The sequence below is a fragment of the Sciurus carolinensis genome, chromosome 6, assembly GCF_902686445.1.
Source record: "Sciurus carolinensis chromosome 6, mSciCar1.2, whole genome shotgun sequence".
Taxonomy (NCBI): Eukaryota; Metazoa; Chordata; class Mammalia; order Rodentia; family Sciuridae; genus Sciurus; species Sciurus carolinensis.
This window is the reverse complement of record NC_062218.1, coordinates 105,588,560-105,612,082: the sequence shown is the minus strand read 5'-3', so window position 1 is coordinate 105,612,082 and position 23,523 is coordinate 105,588,560. Positions and strand designations below refer to the sequence as shown.

Here is a 23,523-nt window from a genome sequence, read left to right as displayed (position 1 = left end):
TAGAAGAGCAGCCTGGGTGAGGAGGGACAGAGGCCTCATTAGCTCACATCAACATCACTCCCTTTGTTTTTCTCACTCAACAGGTTTGTTTTGTTTTGTTTTGCCAATTCCTAAATAAATCTGTAAAGAACCACGAACAAGAAGGGCTTTTTAATATAAGAGGCCTCCCATAAGTGTAAACCCTGAATGAGCATGATTTTTGCACATCTAACATTCTTAACGTAAGTACCTGAAGACAGTGGTGATAGGCTACTTCATTTCTTCCACCTAGGCCAATGGTAGAAATGGAAAACACTCAGATTGTCAATTCTCAAGTGTCGTGAGCAGAGTAAGAACACAACTTGCATTCCTTCATTTAATTGTCAATCCAATGCCATAAGTACTGTAGATACCTGTGCCTCTCACCCCATGTTAAAGGTGAAAAATATTGAGGTCTTAAGAATTAAATGGCTTATTCCAGATCCCATAGCTACTAAACACAGAGGTGAGAGTTAAACTCCATAGCACATACTATACCAGATACCCTCAAAGATACCTATGAACCAGAATCCCCTGGCAGTGACTATCCAAAATCCCCCAGATCACCAAGACTCTCCTGTAGATTTTTTCTTTATTATTGTAAACAAATGGGATACATATTGTTTCTCTATTTGTACATGGAGTCAAGGCATACCATTTGTGCAATCATAAATCTACATAGGGCAATGTTGTTTGATTCCTTCTGCTATTTTTTTCCCTTCCCCCCCACCCCTCCCACCCCTCCTCTCCCTCTATACAGTCCTTGTACAGTCAGTCCTTCCTTCCTCCATTCTTACCACCCTCCTTATCCCTAACCCTAAAACTAACGCTAACCCCTCCCACTCCCCATTATATGTCCTCATCCGCTTATCAGCGAGATCATTCATCCTTTAGTTTTTTGAGATTGGCTTATCTCACTTAGCATGATATTCTCCAATTTCATCCATTTGCCTGCAAATGCCATAATTTTATCATTCTTCATGGTGGACTAATATTCAATTGTATATATATGCCACAGTTTCATTATCCATTCATCAACTGAAGGGCATCTAGGTTGGTTCCACAATCTGGCTATGGTGAATTGAGCAGCAATGAACAGTGATGTGGCTGTATCTCTGTAGTATGCTGATTTTAAGGCCTTTGGGTATAGGCCAAGGAGTGGGATAGCTGGGTCAAATGGTGGTTCCATTCCAAGCTTTCTGAGGAATCTCCATACTGCTTTCCAGAGTGGCTGCACTAATTTGTAATCCCACCAGCAATGTGTGAGTGTACCTTTTTCCCCACATCCTAGCCAACACCGATTGTTGCTTCTGTTCTTGATAACCACCATTCTAATTGGGGTGAGATGAAATCTTAGGGTAGTTTTGATTTGCATTTCTCTTATTACTAGTGATGTTGAACATTTTTTCATACATCTGTTGATTGCTTGTACATCTTCTTCTGTGAAGTCTCTGTTCATTTCCTTAGCCCATTTGTTGATTGGATTATTTTTATTCTTGGTGTAGAGTTTTTTGAGTTCTTTATAGATTCTGGAAATTAGCGCTCTATCTGAAGTATGAGTGGCAAAGGTATTCTCCCACTCTGTAGGCTCTCTCTTCACATTACTGATAGTTTCCTTTGCTGAGAGAAAGCTTTTTAGTTTGAATCTATCCCAGTTGTTGATTCTTGCTTTTATTTCTTGTGCTATGGGAGTCCTGTTAAGGAAGTCTGATCCTAAGCCAACAAGTTGAAGGTTTGGACCTACATTTTCTTCTATAAGATGCAGGGTCTCTGGTCTAATTCAGAGGTCCTTGATCCGTTTTGAGTTGAGTTTTGTGTAGGGTGAGAGATAGGGGTTTAATTTCATTCTGTTGCATATGGTTTTCCAGTTTTCCCAGCACCATTTGTTGAAGAGGCTATCTTTTCTCCATTGCATATTGTTGGAACCTTTGTCTAGTATGAGAAAATTGTATTTATTTGGGTTTGTGTCCACGTCCTCTATTCTGTACCATTGATCTACCTGTCTATTTTGGTACCAATACCATGCCGTTTTTGTTTCTATTGCTTTGTAATAGAGTTGAAGATCTGGTATTGCAATACCCCCTGCTTTGCTCTTTCTACTGAGGATTGCTTTAGCTATTCTGGGTTTTTTATTCTTCCAGATGAATTTCATAATTGCTTGCTCTATTTCTGTAAGGTACATCATTGGGATTTTAATTGGAATTGCATTGAATCTGTATAGCACTTTAGGTAGTATGGCCATTTTGACAATATTAATTCTTCCTATCCAAGAACATGGGAGATCTTTCCATCTTCTAAGGTTTTCTTTAATTTCTTTCTTTAGTGTTCTGTAGTTCTCATTGTAGAGGTCTTTCACCTCTTTTGTGAGATTGATTCCCAAGTATTTTATTTTTTTTGATGCTATTGTGAATGGGGTAGTTTTCCTAATTTCTCTTTCTGAAGATTCATCACTTATGTATAAAAATGCATTGGTTTATGAGCATTGATCTTGTAACCTGCTACTTTACTGAATTCACTTATGAGTTCTAAAAGTTTTCTGGTGGAATTTCCAGGTTCCTCTAAATATATAATCATGTCATCAGCGAACAGGGATAGTTTGAGTTCTTCTTTTCCAATTCGTATCCCTTTAATTTCTTTGGTTTGTCTAATTGCTCTGGCTAGAGTCTCAAGGACGATGTTGAATAGAAGTGGTGAAAGAGGGCATCCCTGCCTTGTTCCAGTTTTTAGGGGGAATGTTTTCAGTTTTTCAACATTTAGAATGATACTGGCCATGGGCTTAGCGTAGATGGCCTTTACAATGTTAAGGAATGTTCCCACTACCCCAATTTTTCTAGTGTTTTGAGCATGAAGGGATGCTGTATTTTATCGAATGCTTTTTCTGCATCTATTGAAATAATCATGTGATTCTTAACTTTAAGTCTGTTGATATGGTGAATGACATTTATTGATTTCCGGATGTTGAACCAAACTTGCATCCCTGGGATAAAACCCACTTGATCGTGGTGCACTATCTTTTTAATGGATTTTTGTATGCGATTTGCTAAAATTTTGTTGAGAATTTTTGCGTCAATGTTCATTAAGGATATTGGTCTGAAATTTTCTTTCCTTGATGTGTCTCTGTCTGGTTTAGGTATCAGGGTGATATTGGCTTCATAGAACGAGTTTTGGAGGGTTCCCTCCTCTTCTATTTCATGGAATACTTTGAGGAGTATTGGAATGAGGTCTTCTTTAAAGGTTTTGTAGAACTTGGCTGAGAACCCATCTGGTCCCAGACTTTTCTTTGTTGGTACGCTTTTGATGACCTCTTCTATTTCATTGCTTGAAAGTGATTTATTTAAGTTGTGTATGTCCTCCTCATTCAGTTTAAGTAATTCATATGTCCTTAGAAACTTGTTGATGTCTTCGAGGTTTTCTGTTTTGTTGAAGTATAGATTTTCAAAATAGTTTCTAATTATGTTTTGTATTTCACTCGTGTCTATTGTGATATTTCCTTGTTCATTCCGAATTTTATTAATTTGAGTTTTCTCCCTCTTTCTCTTTGTTAGTTGGCTAAGGGTTTATCAATTTTGTTTATTTTTTCAAAGAAACAACTCTTTATTTTGTTAATTTTTCCAATTGTTTCTTTTGTTTCAATTTCGTTGATTTCGGCTCTGATTTTAACTATTTCCTGTCTTCTACTACTTTTGGTGTTGGTCTGCTCTTCTTTTTCTAGGGCTTTGAGCTGTAGTGTTAAGTTATTTATTTGTTGATTTCTACTTCTTTTGTTGAATGCGCCCCATGAAATAAATCTTCCTCTAAGTACTGCTTTGATAGTGTCCCAGAGATTTTGATATGATGTGTCTTTGTTCTCGTTTACTTCTAAGAATTTTTTTTATTTCCCTCCTGATGTCTTCTGTTATCCATTCATCATATAATAGTATATTATTTAATCTCCAGGTATTGGAGAAGTTTCTGTTTTTTATTCTGTCATTTATTTCTAATTTCAATCCATTATGATCTGATAGAGTACAAGGTAATATCTCTATCTTCTTGTATTTGCTAACAGTAGCTTTGTGGCATAAAATATGGTCTATTTTAGAGAAGGAACCATGTGCTGCTGAGAAGAAAGTGTATTTGTTCTTTGTTGGATGGTATATTCTATATATGTCGGTTAAGTCTAAATTGTTGATTGTGTTATTGAGATCTATGGTTTCTTTATTCAATTTTTGTTTGGAAGATCTATCCAGTGGTGAGAGAGGTGTGTTAAAATCGCCTAGTATTATTGTGTTGTGGTCTATTTGATTTCTGGAATTGAGAAGGATTTGTTTGATGTACATGGATGAGCCAATGTTCAGGGCATAGATATTTATGATTGTTATATCTTGCTGATTTATGCTTCCCTTAAGCAGTATGTAATGTCCTTCTTTATCCCTTCTGACTAGTTTTGGCTTGAAGTCCACATTATCTGAAATGAGGATGGATACTCCAGCTTTTTTGCTGTGTCCGTGTGCATGGTATGTTTTTTCCCATCCTTTCACCTTTAGTCTATGGGTGTCTCTTTCTATGAGATGAGTCTCTTGCAGGCAGAATATTGTTGGATTTTTCTTTTTAATCCAATCTTCCAGTCTATGTCTTTTGATTGATGAGTTCAGGCCATTAACATTCAGAGTTATTATTGTGATATGATTTGTATTCCCAGTCATTTGACTCATTTTTGTTTTTTGACATGATTTGGTTTCTCCTTTATTTGGCTATTCCTTTAGGCTAGTTCCTCCCGTTGCTGATTTGCATCGTTGTTTTTCATCTCTTCCTCATGGAATATTTTTCTGAGAATGTTCTGTAATGCTGGCTTTCTTTTTGTAAATTCCTTTAGCTTTTGTTTATCATGGAAGGATCTTATTTTGTCATCAAATCTGAAAGTAAATTTTGCTGGGTATAAGATTCTTGGTTGGCATCCATTTTCTTTCAGGGCTTGGTAAATGTTGTTCCAGGCCCTTCTAGCTTTTAGGGTCTGGATTGAAAAATCTGCTGATATTCTTATTGGTTTCCCCCTGAATGTAATTTGATTCTTTTCTCTCACGGCCTTTAAAATTCTGTCTTTATTTTGTATGTTAGGTATTTTCATAACAATGTGCCTTGGTGTGGGTCTGTTGTAATTTTGTATATTTGGAGTCCTATAAGCCTCTTATACTTGGTTTTCCATTTCATTCTTCAGATTTGGGAAATTTTCTGATATTATTTCATTGAATAGATTGTTCATTCCTTTAGTTTGTTTCTCTAAGCCTTCCTCAATCCCAATAATTCTTGGTCTTTTCATGCTATCGCATAATTCTTGTAGATTCTGTTTATGATTTCTTACCATCTTCTCTGTTTGGTCAACTTTGTTTTCAAGATTAAATATTTTGTCTTCAATGTCTGAGGTTCTGTCTTTCAGGTGTTCTATCCTATTGGTTATGCTTTCTATGGAGTTTTTAACTTGGTTTATTGTTTCCTTCATTTCAAGGATTTCTGTTTGTTTTTTTTTTCAGTATCTCTAACTCTTTTTTGAAATTATCTCTTGCTTCCCGTATTTGCTCTTTTAACTGTTGATTGGTGCGATCATTTAATGCCTGCATTTGCTCTTTCATCTCCTCCTTCAATGCCTGCATTTGCTCTTTTATCTCCTCGTTTGCTTCCCTGATTGTTTTAATTATGTACATTCTGAACTCCCTCTCTGACATTTCTTCTGTTGTGCTGTCATTGGGTTTTATTGATATAGTATCTAGGTTTGTTTGGGACATTTTCTTCCCTTGTTTTCTCATATTGGTCAGATGTCAGTGGGACTCTGAGATATTGCAGATTTCCTCTATTGGCTTATAGTGGCCCTGTAGATTTCCAGTGTATCACCTCCCAGCCTTCAGTAGCCTGAAGTCTTGGTGGAACTTAATAATGCAGTGCTTCGGAAGAAAGCTGCCCCTAGCCTGCTACTGGTTCCAGGGCTTGGAGCTGGCTCTGTGCGGAAAGGCTCTCACTGGGGGGCCTGCTCTGAGAAGCTGGCCGTGTGGGAGGAGCCCACCCCTGGAGTGCACAGGGCTACCTGGGGAAGACTCTAGCTGCCCTGTCCTGCTCTGATAAGCTGCCCCTATTCGTGCTTACTGCCTAGGCCAAGCTTCACCCGGTGGGGGAGACTCACCTGTGGCTCTATTTTAGTCCGAGTCTCTCAATGCCTCCCCTTCTTGAATCCTGGGTTCTGGAGCGACTGGGGATGCAGTCACCCTCTAGGCCTCCATCTTGGATCGCCCCATGGAAAGAGCCTGCGGCTGGAGTGGGCAGAGCCACCTGGAGAAGTCTCTGGCTTCCCTGCCCTGATCCCAGATGCTGCTTGCAGGTCGGAGCTCTCCGTTGGCTCAGGGACTTGTGGCTGTCTCTGTGTAGAAAGGCTCTCACTGGGCGATGTGCTCCGAGAAGCTAGCCTTGAAAGACGCCTCCTGCTGGAGGGTTCCGGGCTTCTTGGGGAAGTCCCTGACTGCCCTGTCCTGGTCCCTGAAGCTGCTTGCGGGCCAGAGCTCGCCGCACTGACTCCGGGACTTGGAGCTGGTTCTGTTCAGAAAGGCTCTCACTGGGGGGCCTGCTCCGAGAAGCTGGAGAAGCTGGCCGTGTGGGAGTAGCCCACCACCGGAGTGCGCAGGGCTGCCTGGGGAAGACTCTAGCTGCCCTGCCCTACTCTGATAAGCCACCTGTATCCGGGCCTGCCACCCAGGCCGAGCTTCACCCAGTGGGGGAGACTCACCCGTGGCTCTATTTTAGTCCGAGTCTCTCAATGCCTCCCCTTCTTGAATCCTGGGTTCTGGAGCGATTGGAGATGCAGTCACCCTCTAGTCTGCCATCTTGGATCACCTCTCTTGTAGATTTTGATGGAACCAGACCAAAGGTTTGGGAAGCTGTACTCTAAAATACTACATGATACTTCTCCCTCAGTAAATGTCTGTTAAATGAGTGAGTGGTGTCTGTAATTCTTCCATTAATAATCTATTCCTACATTAAGGCTTGCTTTTACCGCACTCCTCAGTTTAAAATACAAATAATCCTGAGGGTCTTTCCATCCTCTCTAATATCTTTATCAGAGATGTCATAATAGAGAATGCAGACACTGTGACTGTAGGAGGTGTCTGATTAAAGATGGAATAGGGCCACAAGGACAGAGTAAAATTCAAGCATTTCATACCTCACAATATTGCCTGGGGCTTCCACTGACTGACCTTGTATTTATGAGAAGGAAATGTAGGGTTCACCCAAAATTCCTTCAGGTGTTTTATGTTATAAATCTCCCATGAAGATTGGTCCTTGGTTGAACAAGGCTACTATCTCTCCTCCACATAATCTGCTGTCAGACAGCCTCAGTTACAAAGAATGTCTGGGTGGTGCACAAACACCAATCTGTGTGCTGTGACATCTCCAAGAATTCTCCTTTGTGCTCATGAGCATGCACCTGAAAGGTGGGGTCCCTCTTCATGATCACCAACTTCTGTAGAAACCTGACCTTACACTACTTATGCAAAAGCAGCACAAGTGCCCATCAGGTGATGAATGGACACATACAGCTTGTCCATAAAATGGAATATTATTCAACAATGAAAAGAAATGAGTGCCTAGCATGGTGGTGCCCACCTGTAATCTCAGTGACTTGGGAGACTGAGCAAGGATGGCAAGTTCTAGGCCAGCTTCACCAACTTAGCAAGGCCCTTAAAGTTTAGTGAGACCCTGTCTTAAAATAAAATAAGAGATGTATCTCAGTGGTAAAGCACCCCTGGGTTCAATCCCCAATCCCCGCCCCTACCAGAATAAAAGTATAAAAAGAAATGTGGTACAAATACATGCTACAACATGAACGAACCTTGAAAAATCACACTAAAGTAGGATAAGCCAGTTGCATGCGCAGAAGATAATACATATTGTATGATTTTGTTTATACAAAATGTTCAGAATGGGAAAATCCATACAAAAAGTAGATTAGCAGTTGCTTAGAGAATTTGGGAGAGAAATCTCAAAATGACTGCTGATCGATACAGGTTTTCTTTTTGGATTGATGAAAATGTTCTAAAATTGGATGTGATGATGTTTGTACAACCTTGTTAATATACTAAAAACAACTGAATTATACACTTTAAAAGTGTGGTGTACATCAGGTGTGAATTTTATCTCAAAAAAACTGCACCTTTAATAGTGTATTTAGAGAATGAGATTGCCAGGCACCCGTCAATACTGGAAAATAAGTAAGTTCTATGCCACCAGAAGGGTGCATGGGACCATAATTGTGGAGTTTCCCACCTTAAGATATTCACAAGCTGATTCTGTATTGCTTTTTTTCCTCCCCTGAATATTCATCTAATTTCTTTTACCCATTCTTTTTCTTCATCTTTTATGGGATTAAGTTCCTACATCCTAGATTAAAAACAATGAAGTCAGGTACATAGAATTATAATTCTTCGGAAAAGATTATAAATGAAAATTCAAAATGTATCTATTGTACCTGTTGCTTTGCACATTTTGGCTGCAAGCAGTTCCCAAGAGTTTGTACTTATTATTTTTTTAAACTCCTAATTTTATTTGTTCTAATTAGTTGTACATGACAGTAGAATGCATTTATACATTTTGATAGAGCATACATAAATGGAGTATAATCTCTCATTTTTCTGATTATACTTTTTGCAGGTTCACATTGGTCATGCAATCATACATGTACATGAGTTAATAATATCTGTTTCACTCTAATATCATTCCTTCCCTTTATACCCTTTCCCCTCCCTTCACTCCCCCTACCAAAATGAAGTAATTCTATTCTTCCCTCTCCTCCCTTATTGTGAATTAACTTTCACATACCAGAGAAAACATTTGGCCTTTGGTTTTTGGGGTTTGTCTTATTTCACTTAGCATGATATTCTATAACTCCATCCATTTACCAGCAAATAACAGAATTTCATTCTTCTTTAAAGCTGAGTAATATTATATATATATATATATATATATATCACAGTATATAATATATATATGATATTATATATATGTATCACTATATATCACATTTTCTTTACCCATTCATCTGTTGAAGGGCATCTAGGTTGGTTCCATATTTTAACTATTGTGAATTGAGCTGCTATAAACATTGATGTGGTTGTGTCACTGTTGATTTTAAGTCCTTTGGGTATAAACCGAGAAGTGGGATAAGTAGGTCAAATGGTGGTTCCATTCCAAGTTTTCTGAGGAATCTCCATACTGCTTTCCATAATGGTTGCACTATTTTGCATTCCCAACAGCAATGTATGAGTGTACCTTTTCCCCCACATTCTCATCAACATTTATTATTGCTTGTATTCTTGATAATTGCCATTCTGATTGGAGTGAGATGAAATCTTAGAGTAGTTTTGATTTGCATTTCTCTAATTGCTAGAGATATTGAACATTTTTTCATATATTTGTTGATTGATTGTATAACTTCTGTGAAGTGTCTGTTCAGTTCCTTAGCCCATTTATTGCTTGGGTTATTTGTTTTTATGTTGTTAAGTTTTTTGAGTTCTTTATATATCCTAGACATTAATGCGTTATCTGAGGAGCATGTGGTAAAGATTTTCTCCAAATCTGTAGGCTCTCTCTTCACATTATTGATTGTTTATTTTGCTGAAAAGAAGCTTTTTAGTTTGAGTCCATCCCATTTATTGATTCTTGATTTAAATTCTTGTGCTTTAGGGGTCTTGTTAGGGAAGTCAGGTCCTAAGCCAACATGGTAAAGATTTGGGCCTGCATTTTCTTCAAGTAGTCGCAGGGTCTCTGTTCTAGTGCCTAAGTCTTTGACCCACAGTGAAGTGAGTTTTGTGCTGGGTGAGAAATAAGGGGTTAATTTTATTTTGTTATATGTGACTTTCCAGTTTTCCCAGCACCATTTGTTGAATAAGCTATCTTTTCTCCAGCGAATGTTTTTGGCACCTTTGGCTAGTATGAGATACTTGTATTTATGTGAGTTTGTCTCTGTGTCTTCTATTCTGTACCATTGGTCTACATGTCAGTTCTGGTGCCAATACCATGCTGTTTTTGTTACTATGGCTTTGTAGTATAGTTTGAGGTCTCGTATTGTGATGCCTCCTGCCTCACTTTTCTTGCTAAGGATTGTTTTGACTTTTCCGGGTCTCTTATTTTTCCAAAAGAATTTCATGATTGCTTTTTCTAATTCTATAAACAACATCATTGTGATTTTAATAGGAATTGCATTAAATTTGTATAATGCTTTCGGTAGTATGGCCATTTCGACAATATTAATTCTGCCTATCCAGGAGTATGGGAGGTCTTTCATTCTTCTAAGGACTTCTTCAATTTATACTTATTAATTATAAAAGGACAGAATGTTCAAACCTATAACAATGTTTAAAAAGAGAACACAATTCCATCAATGTCTCTTCCTGTCAAAGTTGCCACCCTTTTTTCATCCCCTTGGTGCCATGTCACTTCTCACATTGACTATTGGAGCAGTATGATTTCTCCCCTACCCTTTCTCCTTCCCTAGTAGCTCATCTTCCATGACCAGACAGTTAACATTTCTAAAATACAATATGAGGGATTGCAACCCAGAGTTTGGTCCCAGTCTCAGACAGCCTGGATTCATATCTGAGCTTTGCTGCCACCACTTGATAACTTAAGAAAATGACCTAATCTTTCTGTGAATGATTTGTCCCTGAATTTTTGCAAGGATTAAATAAGAGTAGAACATTCAGGGACTAGGCCATGATGGACTGATGGACACAGAGTAATCAATCTGTCACTATCAGCTCTTATTATTACACTTATATCCAAATGTTGCCATTTCCTCACTTCTGCCTCATTAAATCTAAACTCCCTGGTTATCATGCAAGAAACTTTGAAATCTGACTTCAGCCTATCTTCTCCCAGTTCACAACATTTTCTAAATACATCAGGCAAATCTGTGGCTCCAGGTTTTTGCTCAAGCTCTTTGCTTTGCTGTTCAATATTTTCCATTTAAAAATTCCCACTCTTGGGAGAAAATCTTTGCCACTCATACTTCAGATAGAGCACTAATTTCCAGAATATATAAAGAACTCAAAAAACTCTACACCAAGAATACAAATAACCCAATCAACAAATGGGCTAAGGAAATGAGTAGACACTTCACAGAAGAAGATCTACAAGCAATCAACAAACATATGAAAAAATGTTCAACATCTTTAGTAATAAGAAAAATGCAAATCAAAACTACCCTAAGATTCCATCTCACCCCAATTAGAATGGCGATTATCAAGAATACTAGCAACAATAGGTGTTGGCGAGGTTGTGGGGAAAAAGATACACTCATACATTGCTGGTGGGTTTGCAAATTAGTGCAACCACTCTGGAAAGTAGTGTGGAGATTCCTTAGAAAACTTGGAATGGAACCACCATTTGACCCAGCTATCCCACCCTTTGGTCTAAACCCAAAGGACTTAAAATCAGCATACTACGGAGATACAGCCACAACAATGTTCATACCTGCTCAATTCACAATAGCCAGATTGTGGAACCAACCTAGATGTCCCTCAGTTGATGAATGGATAAAGAAACTGTGGTATATATATACAATGGAATATTACTCAGCCATAAAGAATAATAAAATTATGGCATTTGTAGGCAAATGGATGAAATTGGAGAATATCATGCTAAGTGAGATAAGCCAATCTCAAAAACCAAAGGACGAATGATCTCGCTGATAAGTGGATGATGATACATAATGGGGGGTGGGAGGGGGGCAAGAATGGAGGAAGGAGGGACTGTATATAGGGAAAAGAGGGGTAGGAGGGGTGGGGGGGGAGAAAAAAATAACAAAATGAATCAAAAACTATTACCCTACGTAAATGTATGATTACACAAATGGTAAGCGTCTACTTCATGTACAAACAAACAAGATGTATCCCATTTGTTTACAATAAAAATAAATTAAAAAAAAAAACCTTTGAAAAAAATAAATAAAAATGCCCACTCTTCATTCAGCAAAACCATAACAACTTTGAACAGACCGTTTAAAAACTAGTAAGTTTTTTCCTAAGCTCTTTTTTTCCTGTGTTCCAACAGCAGTTTAGGGGTTTGGGAGAAGTTGGCTAAAGAGAGAATTATTTTGTAGGTAAAGCAGAAAAAACTTCCCAGAGAACTGGTTAAGAGAAACAAGGAATAAAGTAGAAGAAAGTAATGAGTTCCAAGCTTATGTCGGGAACAAGAGGGCATGTGGCAGTGCCATTTAATGATAAGGAGAACCTGCGGAGAATGAAATTTTGGTGGACTAGTAATAAAGGTATTGCATTATTTATGTTTGATTTGAGATGCCAATCAGATACTCAAGTGAATTTGGTAAGTAAGCAGTGAAATCTACATACAAATGTGGGGTTTGAAGTATACTTTTGACTAAGGATATAAAAGTGGAGTCACAGGAGAGGCCAAGAGACATTCTCTGGAGAAGACCAGGGAACTCCATCACTTAAAGATCAATCAAAGGAAGAGAAGCTGGTTAGCCCTGCATTCACCCAGTACCTACTTGGTTTTAAGTACAATCATACTTCTCTTTATGACTAGTAGTGTTCAATAAATGCTTGCTCAATTCATTTTACTACTAAATGCAAGGTTGCTTTTAAGAGGTCTTTCAGCTCTGTGCTTTAATAATCAGGCAAGATTTGCAAAAGCAGGAAGACCAACTCTGGTATCTAGCACAGGATTGAATGTGGTGAACAGTTCTATGATTGCTGTAGACAGGCTCACCCTCCCTGACTCTCCCTATTTCCACGTCTCCAGGGACATACTCCAAAGGGCACAGCTCCAGTGCTCATGAGGGATGGCACACAGCCCAAGATCCCAGCACAGTCCTCAAAGCTAAATACAAGCCCCTTGAGAGCGTAGCAGCTGCTGGAACACATGGGTAATCAGTAGGACACCCCCTTAGTTCTGGACTGAAGCACCTCAATGTACAGCACACTTGTTTTTTGAACGACTACATGGGAAACTTTTTCCAGTACCTTGTCATGTTCTCCCCACTGACATTAATGGTTCAGTATTCATGATTTTCTGCCCCTGCCCCTTGTTCCTATGAGGTATTTAAGTATTTGTAAACCAGGCATTTTGATTAGGCTTTCATCATCCATCACCTCGACAAATTCAGTAGCATTCTGGCTGGTCCCTGCTTCCATATTCTACCCACTCTGCCATCAGAATACCACCCCAAATCTCTGCCCTGTTAGTTGCCCCACCTGCCAGGAATTTCAACAGCATCTACACTGCTCATTGAAAAAATATTACAAAATTCTAAGCTTGGAATTCTAGATCTCTCACCATCTAACACTTCCAAGGAACCTTTCCTTCACTGGTGCCCACCAACCATATCCAGGTTGTAATTAATCAGGCCCCATCTTTTTCACACAATAATCACTGTGACTTCGCTCTGCTGTGTCTCAGCATTGGCCATTTTCTCAGTCCAGGATGCTTTACCTGTTTCTCCAACTGTTGATGCTGCACCACTCCTTAAGTACCAGGCAACAGTGACTTCCTCAGGAGCTTTCCTTATTCACCCCAGGCACAAAGAAAAGTTCTTGTCTATACTGCTGAAATGACTGGTGTGTATTTCGTTAAAAACTCTAACCAGAGAGATGATGGTAGTGATGATGGAGAGAGATTTTCCGTCTTGGAACTCTTTTTTTTTTTTTTTTTTTTTTTTTTATTTCAACATACTGCATCTAACAAAACTTATGGAAGAAACTCCTAACAATATTAACTGAATGTGTAACACATTTATACTTAATCCCCACATCTCACAGTTTAGTCATTACCTAATCTTCAATCTACATACATTGGATTTTCTTAAAATTAGATCTCTGGGCAGTAAGAGATGACCACATAGGTGACTTCCTTTAAGACCCATATTCCTGAATGGCCAGAGTCTTAGTGAGTGACATGGAGGAGATAAGGATAGGAAAGTGAGCAGATTCAGGCAAAAAGAGCACTCCAAGATGCGCAAGACATGTGCTTACAGCTGGAGGATTTTTAGCAGGGCATTGACATGATCAGACTAGGCTTTTGGAGGAATCACTATAAATTCAGTGCAAAATGTGGAGGACATACCAGAGACAGGAGAGCCTCAGGAGGAGGCGCTTGCAGGCCAATCAGGCAGAGAGTGTACCTACTGGCTCTAAGCCCAGGTCTTTGCCAAACAGTCACTGCTGTCTCTGCCTCTTCTCAGGGCTTCCAGGGCAGATGTGGACACCTTTCCAAGGAGCACCATGCAGTAGATGCTGAAACCTCGCACCCCAGGCTAAGAATCAGTAACATGGCAGCACCTGCTTGAAAGGATCACAAACCAACAGACTCCACTTAGAAAGGAACAATGTCCAAGAAAGGGCGAAATAAGGGCGAGAAGCCCGAGGCACTCATTGTCGCCCTTCAAGCTGCCAATGAAGACCTCAGGACCAAGCTCACAGACATTCAGATAGAGCTGCATCAAGAGAAGTCCAAGGTGAGTGAGGGCTTCCTATGGCTGTGGCCTTGGGAAAGTCCTGGCCACGTCCACCTGCAGCAAGCCCAACTCTGTCTGCCAGCCCACCCAGTGCATCCTTTGCCAGAGGGTAACATCCCCTGTACACACGGTGATTCTCTGGTATGTGGTGGAGGGACAGAAAGTGAGATGGAAATTGAGATGTCCACTAGATGGAGATCTACCTCCTCAGGAAGCTGGTGCAGGAAAACTGAGGAAAAAAAAAAAAAGAATGGCCACCATCTCCTACATCTCCTAATACTTAACTGTACAACCTTGGACAAGTTCCACACTTGCTCTTTATCAAGTATTTCTTCCACAGCATTCAGAGAAGTCCTTGGATAATATAGCACTTCTTATCACTCCACTGCCCAATACCTTCCATTGGGTTCCTAACCCTTTCTCAGTCAAAGGATTTCCCTTGCCATTACCGAACGTGACTTCCAGCCCCCTCTTTGATTCATCCCCCACTACCTTCTCTTGATCATGCTGCTCTAGTTTCTTTGCTGGATCAAGAAAGATATGCTAAGCACATTCAAGGTCTTTACCCTTATTCTTCCCCTGGTCAGAAACTTGCTCCTTCCCTCACCTCCCTCGGTAGCTGTTCAAGCTTCCCTCATCTGACCACACAGGTCACTTCTCCCAGTGACCAGCACTCCCCATGGACTATTCTTTTCATTCTCATTTCATTCTAATTTATATATTTATTTATGTATTTACTTCCTTAGTGCTTATCTTTCCCTAATCAAGTGTCATCTCTATGAAGGGAGAGACTTGGCTTACTTGGTATTGCTAGAGCCTAGGTAATATCCAGAATTTTAAAATTTAGCATCTGTTTATAGAATCAAGTAGTGATTGAAAGGTGGTTTCTTCTTTACAACTTAGTTCTTCATCAGTCAGTAAAGCAGAGCCACTATCTCCTGGGGGTGTGAGGAGGTATAAATTAGGTACATAAAATACTTGTGAGAATTAAGTAAGAAAATTGTTCACAAGTGCCCAGAGAGCTGCCTGGCACATAGCAAACTCTCAAAAACATTAATGTTAGTGTTCTTTAGGACGTTCTCTGAACTTCAGTCAGTTACTAACCAACCTTAGAAAAATCTTGTTACTTCTCTGAATCTTAGCTAAATAGATAAGCTAACATACATCTCATGGCTAAGAAAGCATTTTGAAAATATCCATTATGCATTAAGATGTTTTTGCTCCCTATCAACTGCAAACAAGAATATCAGTGTCAAGAAGTCTCATTCAGATAACTATGTAGTAAGAAAGCATTCTAGATCAGCAAGCAGTAGGTCACAAAGCAACTACTATTCTTATTCCATTTGGCCTGGCTCTTCTTCCTTGAGAGGACTATTAAACTTTAAATCATTATTTCCTCAAAATGCTATTCCTCCTTGTTTCAACAACAATAATAAATGGACTTTGGATCTGCCAAACCCATTGCATCCTATTTCAGCTAAGCCTTGGCCTTGGACTAATAAACGCCAACATAAAGTTTATGAAGGAAATTACTTTGTTTCCATAAAACAAAAGGAAATGTGATCTTTTTTGTAAAAAGCATTAGTTTGAGAGTCCGAAGTCCTAAGTGTTATCTTTCTCTTTGGAGGAAAATTTAAGCATCTCAGTGTCTCTCTCTCTAATTCAGATGACTGAATCTGTGTCTCCATATCTGTGTGTCCTAAGCATCACTGTGCAATAGAACAACCTTGGAAGCTTGTTAAGAATTGAGGTTCCTGAGTCCACAAGCCAAGAATTCTAATACAGAAGTCAGAGTGGGAACCAGGACTTGTAATGCTGGGAAGCAGCCCAGGTGATTCAGATGTAGGGGCTTCCCAGGGCTGAGAACCACTGCAGTCCTAAGACCCCTCCAGGGTCTCACCGCCTGTGAACCTGTCCTTGGTTTTCCCTGGGGCAGCATAATCTTTGAAAGGAGGCAGACTCCTTTAATTATAGCAACAACAGGATGACAAACAACCTTCATAGGAAGATGCTTATTGTTCAGAAGACTAGTAACCATGAACTGCCCTGCTTGACAGAGAAAACTCCAGAGATTCCCAAGAAGCAGAGGCCCCAAGGAAACCACCACTGCCAATTTCCCACACATTTGAGCCTTTAAAAACAGGTAATTCTCAAGCTTGAATGAGGCTGCCTGTCCCTCCAGGGACTGGCACAAGTGTCTAAGCCAGCAGGCAAGTGTCATCTCCTCTTCCTCTGCAGACACTAACAGGACACTGGGCAGCAGCCTCTTGAATAAGAAGACAGCCTTATCCTTCCCTCTCCTGACTGCCCCTGCCTTTCACCCTGTCTGTGGCAGTTAATTACAATCCCAGCACAAAGTCTCACTGCCTGTCAGCAGCCTTCCCCAAAGAGCACAGGGAATCTAGAGGGTAAACTACTCATAAAGAAGTTTTATTATAAATAAATATGATTGTGTTTTCAAAGAATGAGGCTATACCAGAAAGACCATGAACAGTGGCACGATGTAGATTTATACCCTTGGTTTGGCTCCAGGGCACTGATGATAAAATGCCAATGCAGCTATTGGGAATGGACTAGTTAAAGAGTGGAAGCCTCTGGGGCAATGGGCCATTACTCATCTTTCCAGCAAGACAAATAATCCCTTTGACATTTGCAGAATATCCAGCATGCAGAGAACAGAGTCATAAATACTGATAATGTAAACAGCTACATCACATTGAATGTTTCCACCTATCACACACCTAACAAGCCCACTCCATCCTTCCATGACCCCAGATCTTACCCTCAGCACCTGAGTGACCCTCAGCAGGTCACACAGTCCTCTGTGTTTTCAGCTCCTCCTCTGTCATATGGGATAATGGTGGCATGTGCTTCATAGGATGTGTGCGTGTGTGAGTGTATGTGTGTGTGTGTGAGAGAGAGAGAGAGAAAGAGAGAGAGCAAGAGAGAGAGCAGTTTGTGTCAAGTGTATTGAGGGTGTTCATGCATCTATTTCATTTGACCCTGGTTACCCACCCTGAGGTGGCGTTGTTGCTATCCTCATTTTACAGATGAGGAAACTGCCTGGCATGTAGGAGGTGCTCAAAACTACTTGCTGAGTGAACTCACATGATCCTTCCTAAATGCTTTCTCAACAACTCTGTCACATAAGCACTGTTATAATGGTTATTTAGGTGGAGAAAGGATTTCCACCAAGGTCCGTCTTTTCCCTGAGCCAGTAAACTATGATATTTTCCTCTGTCTTTTCTCTGGACACCGTGAGGCTGGGTCCACTGCTCAGTGTGCATGGACATGCCAGGGATGGCAGTGAGATAAGAAGTGGATACCAGATTCCCCGGGTTTGTGCTCTCCCTCTGAAACAGATAGACCTGTAGTGAGCACTGTGAACACCATGACAGAGAGGGTGAAGGGGCAGAAGCAAAGGGTTCAAGGGTGGAGGCGGCAGGACAGCAGGCCAGATGGCAGGGTCTCAGAATCAGCTCCAGACAGGAACCACCTACACCAGAACAGCTCTTCAGACTGCAAAGAGCTTTCGCCCCCTGCCTCACCAGCATCACAGCAAGCCCGGGACAAAGTCAGGGCATGACTGCTCTTCTGATTTCACTGAGGAAGAAAATGAGTTTCAGCTGTTTAACTCATTTACTCCCAGTGACACAGCAACTGAGAAACCAAAATGGGAATTCCCTTCGGCAAGCTGGAAGAGATCTGGCTAATGCAGAGCGTCTAACTCTGCTTTGTGCCATTGTCCCCAGGATCCTCTCAGAAATCAGTCAGCCTTCTCTGTCCTCAAGTGCCCAGACCCTCCAGGTTCATGGCCCAAATTTGGGGTTGGGTATTTATTTCTCTCTGTACCTTCACCACTGTTTTCAGGATAACTTAAAGCAAGAAATTAAAAAGAAAGAATCCTTTGTACTCCCCCATGTTGTAAGGCTTCTTATAAGCCAACTTCCTGCAGTGGCAGCTTTTCCCTCTTCCACATCTCCTGCTGCAAAGTTACTTGGCACCCATGAAAATTCCCACCAGTGAGGATATGGGAAATGGTATACTTATACATCGTTGGTGTGAGTGCAGATTAGCATAACCACTTTAGAAAGCAGCATGGAAGGTCCTCAGAAGACTAGGAATGGAACCACCATAAGACCCAGCTACCCCTCACCTTGGAATTTATCCAAAAGAACTAAAATCAGCACATTATAGTGATACATGCATACCAATGTTTACAGCAGCACAGTTCATACAGCCAAGTTATGGAACCACCCTAGGTGCCCATCAAGAGATGAATGGATAAAGAAAATGTGGTATATACACACAATGAGGTTTTACTCAGCCACAAAGAATGAAATTATGTCATTTACTGGTAAATAACTGAAACTGGAGATTATCATGCTAAGTAAACCAAGTTCAACTCAGAATATCATGTGGAAGTTAGAGGTGGGGGGAAAAGGGGATTCTTATGAAAATAGAAGGGAGACCCATAGAATGGAGGAAGGGGATGAAGAAGGAGGGAGGAGGGGGATGGGGAAGCACTGGAGAATGAAATCTACCAAAGTAGTCTATGTCCATACATGAACATACCACAATGAATTATATATATCTATATGTTTACATAGATATATAATTTGTCTGTATGTTTACATAGATATATATAATTATTATCACTAATCAAAATAATAATAATAATAGTAGTAGTAATAATAATAGAAGGGAAATCTGTAGAGTAGAGCAAGCAGATCAGGGAAGGAAGGAGGGAAAGGAAAGGAAAGTTACTGGGAAATGAGATTGATCAAACTATGTGTTATATGCATGTATGAATTATGTTACATGCATAATGAATACCACTATTATGTAAAAATAGAATGTACCTATAATTTTAAAAAAATAAAAAGAATGAAGGGAAAAAAGAAAAAGAAAGAAAATCCTCACCAGCTTACTGAAAGTTTAGCATTCCAGGAACATCCAATGCAAATAACCCAAGTCAAAACCTGTTAGCCTACCTGCTTTGTTAACCTCTTGGCCCTTCCCTTCCCTTTGACTGGGCTCCAGCTTTTAATCCTAGATTCTATGAACACATTAAAGTTCACACCATCACCATCTTTACCTCAGCAGAATTTACAGTGGCATTTTCCAAAGGCCAGACTAGAATGAGGACAGAAGATAAAAATACAACATGCGGCCTGTGTAAGGTATCCACGAATTCTCTTTCTTCTGTCAGAGTATAACCTTTCCCTAGTAGGATTAAAGCTTCCTAAAGATCATTTTCCCCACAGGTCTCCAGGGTGGAAGGGATGTGGAAACTCGTCCTTCAGTGCCCAATTCAGGGCTCTCTTCACCTTGCCCTGACCCACCCTCCACCCCACTACCTGTGCGTATACCTCTTCCATGTGTCTTCCAAGCTAAGAGTCTGTGCCACCAGTGCTAACAAACTTGGTCCATGCAGAGGAAACCCGTTTCATCTGTGAACTTCTCTTTCTGTTTGGGAATAGTTATGGTCTTAATAACATTATATAGTAGTGTCAACCTTATCATGATAATATAGGTCCTTATGTTTATGTTGGTGGTATTAATATAACATTGTAAGATATTATATTATTATATCAAAATTATTTGATAAATTGCACATCTCCTATGTGCTCCAGCCTTTCCAAAGGATTTTTGATATATTGTCTAAGTCAATCCCCACCACAATCATCTGAGAATGATTATCGCCAACCCTAATTTACAAATGAGAAACTGAGGTTGACAGAGGTGAAGCAGCTTGGCCAAGGTTTCACAAAGAACAAGGACATGTGGGCTGGGACCAAACTGTGCTATGCAGGGACTGTCTGTCACTTTGCTTATCTGACTTTGTGATGATACACATACTACCTATATCCTAAGCTGCCCAGGAGAGTAAACATACTGATATGTGCAAAGCCTATTTAGAAAGATATGTAATTTACAGCAGACTCTACAACTCCACTAATCAATATTATTTTTTCTTCTATTAAATATTTTTATCCATTTCAAAATATTATCATTTCCCTATTTTAATTTTTACTCAGGAATAGTTTACCTTTTTTGCATATTTATCTCAAGATTTGAATTTAGATATTTAATCTATTTCCTTAGTTGTTTAATCTGTACTGCAAATAATTTTTAGAAAGTGATTTTATTGTGACATTTTTATTAGCTCTTTTTTCCAAAAATTTGTCACATCCTTTGTCTCTCCTTCACCATGAAACACTTCCCCCAAGATTAATGGAAAATTCATACCTAGAAATCCTCCAAAAGAGGCCAGTTCCCATGACAACTAAAATAAGTGGACATAAAAAATGTCAAATGTTACTCAATTCCTTTGAACTTTCTTTGGTTTTTTATGGATTTTTTAATTGATAGATAGGAAGGCCAGAGCTTTTTAATATTTGGTTTTGTCTTCAGGTTGGAATATATTTTCCCTGCATCTGTATTTTCACTTTTTTCTTTTTGTTCATCTTCCTTCCTATCTACATAAATAAAAGGTTAATGTTCATAATTTGAAAGAAATGATAGAAGGATCACAGGGAGATACAGTCTTATGTACCTAGAGAGAATTTGATATAAATCATTTTAGATGGGGTGTCTTCTATCATATCTAATAATTATATTACCTTATACGTCGTGGTGTTTTCTCATGTGTTTTCTAATTTAACCCTAGAAATAACCATGTCGCATTTCCAAGCAAGTTTCTTAGAGATAGAAGATGGTGAAAGAGAAGTGCAGATCTCAATTTTCTTATCCCCTTTCCATTTTCACTATAGTTTTTTATTGTGCCAGGAAGAATTGCTAGAACTTCCATTGTAACTTATTACTTGGTAGTCCTTGTGGTTATGACACAATTCCAAATGCTCAGTACAAATATATCCTGCTGAAATTGAAGAGGTCTAAGTTTTCATCACTTGAGATTTCCCAATGTCTTATATGGAAGGTAAACTGAGTTTCTAAATCAATTAAAAAATAAGACCTTTCCTCTAAAAAGATGCATTTTCTAGAACAGCAATCAGCAAAGTTTTCATGTAGGGGGAAAGGTAGTAAATATTTTAGGGTTTGTGGGACAGGTACTGCTATGAAACTGCTCAACTAAACTATAGAATAAAAGCAGCCTCAAGTAATATGTAAATGAATGGGCATGGCTGTGTTTCAATAAAACTTTATTCATAAAAGCAGGAAGCAGAATGGATTGAACCATGGCTATTGTTGACCCTTCCTCATCTGGAGAATATGTTCTTCCATTCACTCTATTTAAAGTACTACTATTTTTAACTTATAATCAATATAAAAATGATTTGCAAGAAATTTTGCATTCTCCTGAGTGTATTTTGTGCTTAGAGCAAATCTCACCTCAAACTTGCAACATTCCAAGTGCTCAGAGTGTAAAATTTCTTGCAGTATTCCAAGTGCTTAAACTTGCAGTATTCCAACTGTTCAGAGTGCATATAATGGTGCCATCCTGGAGGAACAGCTCCAGAGCACTCAAGAACAGGCATCTAGGAAGGGGCTAGACCTGGGCTGGAGGAGAGTAGGACGAAGGTGATTTAAAGATGCCTGACTGCTTATTTCACCAAGTTCCTTTGTGTTACAAGCTCTTTTAGAAAACCATACTGAGAATAATCATTGTGTCTTTAAAAATGAAATATTCATAAAATGCTCTGTGGACCTAGAATATACTCTTATAGATTAAAGGTATGTAAGCTGTTGAGGTAAGTAAAATCGCAAATACTTTATAATTACCATGATTTAAATAGACTTTGAATCTTAATTTTTTTTATACTCAGAAAGGCTCTCAACTACTATTTTGTGAAATCTTACAGTTTGACAAATGGCAGAGACACAGTATCACTCAGCTAGGTATTACTCCTGGGATTTTCTTCTCTTTTTCCAAGTTATTCTGAATGTGTGTGTGAGTGTGTGTGTGTAATGATAGAGATGGAGAAGACAAAGGTCCACAGCAGAGATGAAAGGCAGGGAGGAGGACACAGGACAGGATCACTGAGAGGCTTTTTCAAGCTACTAATGCCAAGTCCCACCCTGATGTCTTGAATCACAGATTGACTCTATCAGATTAAGGCAGTGAGTGTCATTGCTCAGGAGTTCTCCATCATTACTGCACATGTAACAAAACACAGAATACTATCTTAGCCAGAATTCTTGGAAGGTAAGAAGGTTAGGGGAAATACTTCAAGCCACCTGGAGTTTTGGTATGGGGACAGCAAGGGACAGGGATTCAACTCAGCGTGGAGAAGGATGTAAAGAGTCATCGGGGATGTAGAAATAACTACCTGAGTGCTGAAACAGAAAGGACTCTAAAAACTGCAGTTTTTTTTCTGTTTTGTTGGTTGGTTTATTGGTTGACTGGTATTTACATGTGTGCAAGGGCATAGAGCTTGTGAAAGGAGCTAGGGCGCTGTACTAAGAGAGGTAAGGTTAAGGCTATTATCAACTATTTTTCACCTTCCCCATTAGGAGTAGCATATTCTGTACCACCCGTGTGGTTTTATAATATCATCTTAGTCACCAATGTATTAGCCTAATCACAGTATCAATCTAAGAGCTACCTGGAAATGCCAGTTTGGATCCAACTAGGGTTATAGAGTCTAAAAAGCTCTCCAGCTACAGTGTATTGAATCCTTCTCTTCCCAGGGGAAACCCATTAAAGCAATACTTCCTAATTTTAACATATATTCCAATTGCCTGGGGATTTATTAAATTGCACATCCTAATTCATAGGTCTGAGATGGAGCCCAGGATTCTGCATTTCCAGTCAGCTTCTGGGTGATATTTTATTTTTTGTCTGCAGGCAACACGTTGAATAGTGAATAGGCCACGCAGAACTTCAAACATTTGTCTGAACAAAGTCACACAAACAGTCGTAGGCATTTCCTCCTTTTACACACTGCATTTCTAGCTTTAAGGCTGGTGGTTCCCTCCCCTCTGAGCACACCACGGCCTGGAATTTGAAAAGCGATGAGGAATTAAATGATCACAGTGGCGTAAACTGT

General features: G+C 39.6%; 1 protein-coding gene across 3 annotated transcripts in view; it reads left to right on the top strand.

Annotated features, from left to right (window-relative positions):
• Jakmip2 (janus kinase and microtubule interacting protein 2) overlaps positions 1–23,523 on the top strand; it is a 173,427-nt gene that overhangs the window by 87,944 nt on the left and 61,960 nt on the right. For 2 of the 3 annotated variants that reach the window (XM_047556187.1, XM_047556185.1), the window contains exon 2: positions 14,237–14,509. The exons of the other annotated variant lie outside the window; for it this stretch is intronic. In XM_047556187.1, the coding sequence (XP_047412143.1) occupies positions 14,381–14,509 (129 nt within the window). In that variant the 5' untranslated portion in view covers positions 14,237–14,380. The remainder of the gene's footprint in view (positions 1–14,236; positions 14,510–23,523) is intronic. 3 annotated transcript variants of the gene reach the window in all.